At 59.9% G+C, this 6,649-nt stretch overlaps 1 protein-coding gene across 1 annotated transcript; it reads left to right on the top strand.

Moving 5' to 3' along the window:
• The first annotated feature begins 1,790 nt into the window (after positions 1 to 1,790).
• On the top strand, positions 1,791 to 3,634 carry LOC136526289 (uncharacterized). The gene is made up of 4 exons (XM_066519007.1): positions 1,791 to 2,013; positions 3,040 to 3,114; positions 3,192 to 3,316; positions 3,419 to 3,634. The coding sequence occupies exons 1-4, from the start codon at positions 1,791 to 1,793 to the stop codon at positions 3,632 to 3,634; spliced, it is 639 nt and encodes a 212-aa protein (XP_066375104.1).
• The last annotated feature ends 3,015 nt before the right edge of the window (positions 3,635 to 6,649 follow it).

Here is a 6,649-nt window from a genome sequence, read left to right as displayed (position 1 = left end):
AACGGCCTCCTCCACCCGGTTACCGACCCCAACAGGCCAGAGTGGATTGCTTCGAGGGGTGAGCTAGAGCTGAGGCCACGCGATGGCTATATCATGAGCTTCATGGCCTTCCACGAGCGTGGTCTCGGCCTGCCGGCAGACCGGTTCATGCGGGCGCTCCCGCAGTACTACGGCGTGGAGCTCCACAACTTCAACCCCAACTCCATCGCGCAGGCGGCCATCTTCGTCGTCGTCTACGAGGGGTACCTAGGCATCACCCCCCACTGGGAGCTATGGCTTCACTTCTTTTGGGCGGGGCTCAACACCAAGCCAATGGGCACGCCGGGCACACGGAAGGCATTGAGGGCCAGCAGCTGCACTCTCCAAGTGCGCCAAGACAGGCAACCCTCCTACATCCTGGCCCAGCTCACGTCGTCCAACCGCCGCTGGTACAACAGCTAGTTCTACCTCCGCAATGATGACGGCGGGCTTCCCCCTATACCGGGCGGGTTGTGGAGAGCCAGCCGGAGAGGTGGAGGTACGGCGTCCCGATGGTCGATCAGCCCAAGCTGCAGCTGCTCCTGAAGGCGCTTGAGAGGCTACGCAGCTGCGGCCTTATGGCGGCCATGGTCGTGGTGGTGTTCCACCACCGGAGGGTGCTGCCGCTGATGGCTCGGCGGCAACGCCTATTCGAGATGATACCGGCTGAGCCAATCGATGGCATCCAGTTGTCCGCCGTCACCCTTTCTGACGAGGAGGTTCTGCGTCGGGTGAGGGAGATGGTGGACGGGTGGCAGAGGAGCAGCGAGTTGGCCCCGTTCCTGATGCACCCGTCGTGGGGGTACATCTCCCTAGTAAGTCGTGCGTCGCTGCGGCCCCCGAGGCCTCCTTGCTTCTTACATTTTCCTGTTCCCTTATTTGCGTTCGCCGTTCCTGCAGGGGATGAGGGATGTGCGAGCCTCCCCACCACCCATTCTCGAGGACGTAGAGCGGTGGGCGGTGAACAGGGCACATACCGAGGCGTACAAGGAGCAGAAGGACGCCGAGGAGGCAAGGCTCAAGAGGAAGAACCTTGAGCGCGATGAGCTAGAGAAACGTCGTCGGCAGCAGAGGCAGGATGGTCTCCCGGTGGAGCCGTCTCCATCACCGTCGTCGATGGATTCCTCGAGCGATGACGATGAGAGTGAGGCAGGGCAGGGTACCCTGGACCATCTCCCTGATGTTAGGGGGATGACGGCCGAGGCATCGGCGAGCGGCCCGGCGCTTCCAGGAGGAGGAGGAGAGGACGCCTCAGGGCTGGCAATCACCCACCCTGGGGCCGAGGCCAACACGCCCGAGGCACAGGCGTTAGGGAAGCACGCCGTTAGCCTTGTGGGCTCGATGGCGGAGGTGGAGCAGGCGACAGAGGAGTTGACCCAATAGCCTTCGTAGAGGGTCGAGGGGGCACTGGGGTCTGGTGAGGGCCGGCCGACATCGACGGACATGGGGGCCATGCCACCGCCGTTGCAGAGGACGAGGGGCGTAGTGTAGAAGCTATTGTGTCCCCGTTCGAGGTAAGTGTTTTGACAGTGGAGTTTGCAGCATCTCCCACTCGTTCTTTGGTCGCATGTTGACTTTATGAGTGCTTTGCCTTCAGCCGGAAGTGTCAGGCGGAGGCGCCCGCCTTGGCACCATGTAAGTCACTCAAGGTGAGCACTAGCTCCACCGTTCGATGGGTGGTGGAGGCGCAGGTCGCCATATAGTGTGGCGTGGCGTCGGCCAGGGCCAACCCGAAGGAGCCGGTCGCCTAAGGAGAGGCTACCGAGGCGGCCATGAAGCAAGCGGGGGAGGAGGCGCCTACGCCCCACGAGGCCGAGGCCCTCGAGCCAGGTGAAGCCGAGGCGCCCTCAATCGCTGAGGCCACCGAGAGTGAGGCCGAGGCCATTAGGACCTCCGAGGCCGAGGTGGCGGACGCCGGGCCTCCCAGGACCAACGAGGCTGAGGTGGCGGAAGCTGGAGCTCCTGGGACCACCGAGGCCGAGGCAGCGGAGGCCGGTTTGGGCGCGACGGAGCCGGCAGCCTAGGATGCAGAGATGGAGGCGGGGCAAGCCTCAGTACCGCCCCTGGTCCAAGACCCGCTGCCGTTACAGGAGAGTGCCCGGGAGGTGGATGTCCATTCAATCTCCTCCAACGATGCTTCCCGGGGGAAGGAGGTGGCGGACACCAAGGCAGCCAGCACCGCGGAGCAGCCAGCTCCGACTTCTGGCGAGGGAAGCTCGGCCCTCGTGCGGGTACAACCCGAGCCCCGCGGGTGGGATCACCCGTGTGTCTTGTGGCGGAGCCGGGATGACCCTGAGGGAGAGCCTCTATTCGCCCTTGAGGACATGGCCGAGGGGGAGCGCTGGGGCTCCTTCGAGCAATTCCGCCAGCTGGCAGAGCGGTCGCTGTGGACAGCGCTGTCCGTCGTGGCTGACGATCTGCCCGGCGTTGCCCAGGTGCACGCTTTCTTTCTCGATGATGTGTTGTCTTTTTCCTGAGTTTTGTCGTAGCGCTTGACATCTGTTTTGCCTATCCAGGAGCTCGAGGCCTGGTCCCTTAGGAAGTCGATGTTCCTTCGGCAGGAGAGGGACATCTAGGGCCAGCTCCGACAATAGAAGGACCTGCTCGCCAATGTTAATGAGCTTCTATCGGCGCGAAGCACGGAGGTGGAGGACCTCTGCCTTCGCTATGCTGATATGAAGGACGAGGCGACCATGGCCTAGGAGTAGGTCGTCCCTTTGGTGGCACGGATCAAGGAGCTGGAGGAGGAGCTGACCCAGGTGGCCGGTGAGCGGGACACCTTTAGGTCCTGGGCTGAAGAAGCGACGGCCTCTGCCAAGGCCATCACTGGGCAGCTGGGGGGTGGAGCAGGGCGCGCACCTGCTGACGAAAGGTGCCCTAGCGGAGGCCCTCAAAGTGGCCGAGGCCTCCCAGGTCGAGGCCTTAGCCTAGAAGGAAAAGGCCAAGGGTGAGTCCTGTTGAGCCACGCCTCTTGTTTTATTTGTTCTTGCGTTCGACCCCTAACTCCCCGATGTGACGCAGGACTAGAGATGGAGGCTTCTAGGGTGACCGAGGCCTCTTGGGTTGAGGTCCAGAACTGGAGGGTGAAAGCTGAAGGTGAGTTTCATAGGCGTGCGCCCCTGTTCAGTTTGTTTTCTTTCGTGCTTAACCCCATCTCGCCTGTCTTGGCGTAGGGTTGGAGAAGGAGGTCACCCGAGGAGCTGAGGCCTCCGTTGCAGTGCAGGCAGTGCTCGAGGCCAAGATCCGGGAGCACAACGTGCTGCAGAGCGCCGCCTGTACCACCTGCGAGGCCTTGGAGGTTGGAGGGGTCGAGTCGGGTAGCTCCCTCGATAGCCGCTTGATCGCGTTGAGCGGCTAAGTCCGCAAGCGGCTTCGGGGGGCGCTGCATACGGGCGTTAAGCGCGCCTTGGCCGTCGTCTCCTCGCACTATGCTGGCATCAACCTCGAGGCCGTCAGCGATGGTTACGTCGTGTCTGAGGATGACGAGAAGGCCGAGGAGGAGGTCATGAAGCTGGTGGAGGCGGCTGAGGCCCCTAGCACGACACTAGCCAGTCTGTTCGAAGAGGAGGTGGTTCCTCCCACGCCGACCGCCGACGCTAGCGACCCTGAGTTTTGACCTGGGCCAAAGGGGTCATGTTAATAGATTAGGACTTACATTATCGTACCATAACGCTTGTGGCCGTCGAGGCCTTTTTAAAGTACTTATGCGTATATGCTTTTTAATCGTTTTTATGGTATTTCTGAGCCTCTGTCCTCTGTCTCATCTTTGAACATATCTCTTGCAAAAAACTTCCTCGAAGCCTAAGCTGCCCCTTGGGCAAAAGGTGGTGAGGGAGTTACCGTAGCCCAGAGGCGTAGGCCGTCTCACGACTCGGTCGGCCTTTTGGCCCTAAGACAGACTTTCGGTCCTTAGGTTTTTTACAATCGATTTGCCAGAGCACGCGAGAGAGTTTGGCGTAGAAACTTTTTTGAAAAACGACTAAAAATCAGTGTTTGGGACTTAGGGGGTCCCCCCTTCTAGCCCCCGAGGGAGGCTCCGTTCTACAGAGGCAGAGCCGAGTCTCCCTTATAGTGTTATCGTAACGCTGAGACCTACGATGGGCTCAGGGGGTTTCTCGAAAAATTTGAACAACTAAAGAACGCTTCTTTATTGTATTTCAAGAAACAAAGTATACAATGCTTGGAAATTTAAGGGTAGAAGCGACGTAGCTATTTTATGCTCCAAGCGTTGGTGAGGATTTCACCCTTCTCGTTGGCTAGCTTGTAGGTCCCGGGCTTTAGCACTTGGGTGACGATGTACGGCCCTTCCCATGGCGGGGTCAGCTTGTGACGGCCCTTATTGCTCTACCTCAGTCTCAGCACCAGGTCGCCCACTTTCAGGTCTTGGCTTCGAATGCGTCGGGCTTGATAGCGTCGTAGGGCTTGCTGGTACTTGGCCGAGTATAGCAGCGCAACGTCTCAGGCTTCCTTCAGTTGGTCAAGGGTGTCCTCACGGGCAGTGCGGTTGCTCTACTCATTGTAGGCCTGTAGCCTTGGGGAACCGTACTCCAAGTTAGTGGGGAGGATGGCCTCGGCTCCATAGACCAGGAAGAACGGTGTGAACCCCGTGGCTCGGCTCAGAGTGTTCCTCAGGCTCCAGATGACCGACGAGAGTTCAGCAAGCCATTTCTTGCCAAATTTCTTCAACCGGTTGTATATTCTTGGCTTGAGGCCTGGTAGGATCATGCCGTTGGCATGTTCTACTTGGCCATTTGTCCTAGGGTGTCCTACGGCCGACCAAGCTACACGGATGATGTGGTCGTCTGAGAACGTCAGGAACTTGTGGCCGGTGAATTGTGTCCCATTGTCAGTTATGATGGTGTTTAGAACCCCGAACCTGTGGATGATATCAGTGAAGAACAGCACCGCTTGCTCGGATTTGATTTGAGTGATCGGACGAGCCTCGATCCACTTGGAGAATTTATCGATTGCTACCAGCAAATGGGTATAGCCCTCGGGGGCCTTCTGCGGAGGCCCAACCATGTCCAGCCCCCACACGGCAAATGGCCATGTAATGGGGATGGTTCGGAGGGCTTGGGCCGGGAGGTGCGTCTGCCGCGCATAGTACTGGCATCCCTCACAGGATCGTACTAGCTTGGTGGCGTCAGCAACCGCCATTGGCCAGTAGAACCCTTGGCGGAAGGCTCTTCCGACGAGCGTCCGAGGCACTGCATGGTGCTCGTAGGCCCCAGCGTGCAAGTCCCAAGGTAGGGCCTAGCCTGCCTCGGTGGTGATGCACCGTTGGAGGACGCCAGATGGGCTTCGCCTGTACAACTCGCCGTTGCTGAGGACGTAAGTTTTGGCTCGTCGCGCAAGCTGTCGGGCTTCGGTCCTGTCTGCAGGAAGCTCTCCTCGAACGAGGCAATCAAGGACCGGGACTCGCCAGTCCGTGCCCTGGTTGGCCTCGGGAGGCTCCGCATTGATTTCCATGGCCTCGGGCTCGGCTGTTAGGGTCTCGGTGATAGAGGGGGCCTTGGGCCCTGCGGTGGGCTCGACCGGTGGGCCCTTTCCCGCCGTCGAGGCATAGTCGATGGAAGGCTTGTGGAGGTCTCTGGCGAAGATGTTCGGGGGGACCGGGGCTCGTGCCGACGCCATCTTTGCCAGTTTGTCCGTGGCCTTGTTGAATTTTCGCGCAATGTGGTTGAGTTTGAGACCGTCGAACTTGTCTTCTAGGTGACATACCAACTTGCAGTACGCCTCCATTTTAGGGTCATGGCAGTTCGACTCCTTCATCACTTGATCGATGACGAGCTGCGAGTCGCCCTGTATGTTGAGGCACCGTACTCCAAGTTCGATGGCGATCTGCAAGCAGTTGATGAGGGCTTCATACTCGGCTACGTTGTTGGAGGCGGCGAAGTGGAGCCGAATCATGTAGCGCATGTGCACTCCGAGGGGTAAGATGAAGAGCAGACCCGCGCCTGCCCCGGTCTTCATCAGGGACCCGTGCTCGGCATCCCAAGCTCGACGTTGAAGCACTCGCGAGCGGGATCGTAAGTGCCTTCGTCATCGGAGTCAGAGTAGCCGAAGCAATAGTCGCTCGCGGCCAGGAAGCGGCGCATGGATTCAGGGTCGCGAAGCCCAGAGAAGTCCGCTCCGGCCCATGCCCCGTCCTCCTCCGAGGAGTCAGCATGGGTGTGGGTCGGAGCTATGGTGATGAGGTCGAGGGCAAAACGTTGGTAGGCGGCGGCGGTATTGCCCAACCCAAAGGGGTACAGGGATGGTGTCGTCACCGGGCTCCACTCCGCCGGAGGCGATTCCTTAGGAGGTGGCGGGGCAGAGCTTGATGACGGGGCATCGCTGTGCATCACCGGCGTCTTTCTCTTGCCTAGGCTTAGGCTAGACAGGTCCCCAACCAGGGACTCTGTACTAACAGCCGGGCATGGGATACCGACGGAGCGCGGTGCATCGCACTGAGCTTGCGCGGAGTCGGGGTGGTCCCACTCGTGTCACGCCTGGTGAGCGTGATGAGAGCGGCGGCCTAGGCGCCGCCTGCGCCTAGGCTGCTGGCGCGTGATGTCGTCATCGGTCGATGGGGTTCTGAGTGGGAGGAGTACCATATCATACTCATGTCCTAGAGACATGAACTCTAGGC

Source organism: Miscanthus floridulus, chromosome 19, assembly GCF_019320115.1.
Source record: "Miscanthus floridulus cultivar M001 chromosome 19, ASM1932011v1, whole genome shotgun sequence".
NCBI classification, from domain to species: domain Eukaryota; kingdom Viridiplantae; phylum Streptophyta; class Magnoliopsida; order Poales; family Poaceae; genus Miscanthus; species Miscanthus floridulus.
Note: the sequence above shows the minus strand (reverse complement) of the source record. Positions and strands in the feature narration are given on the sequence as shown.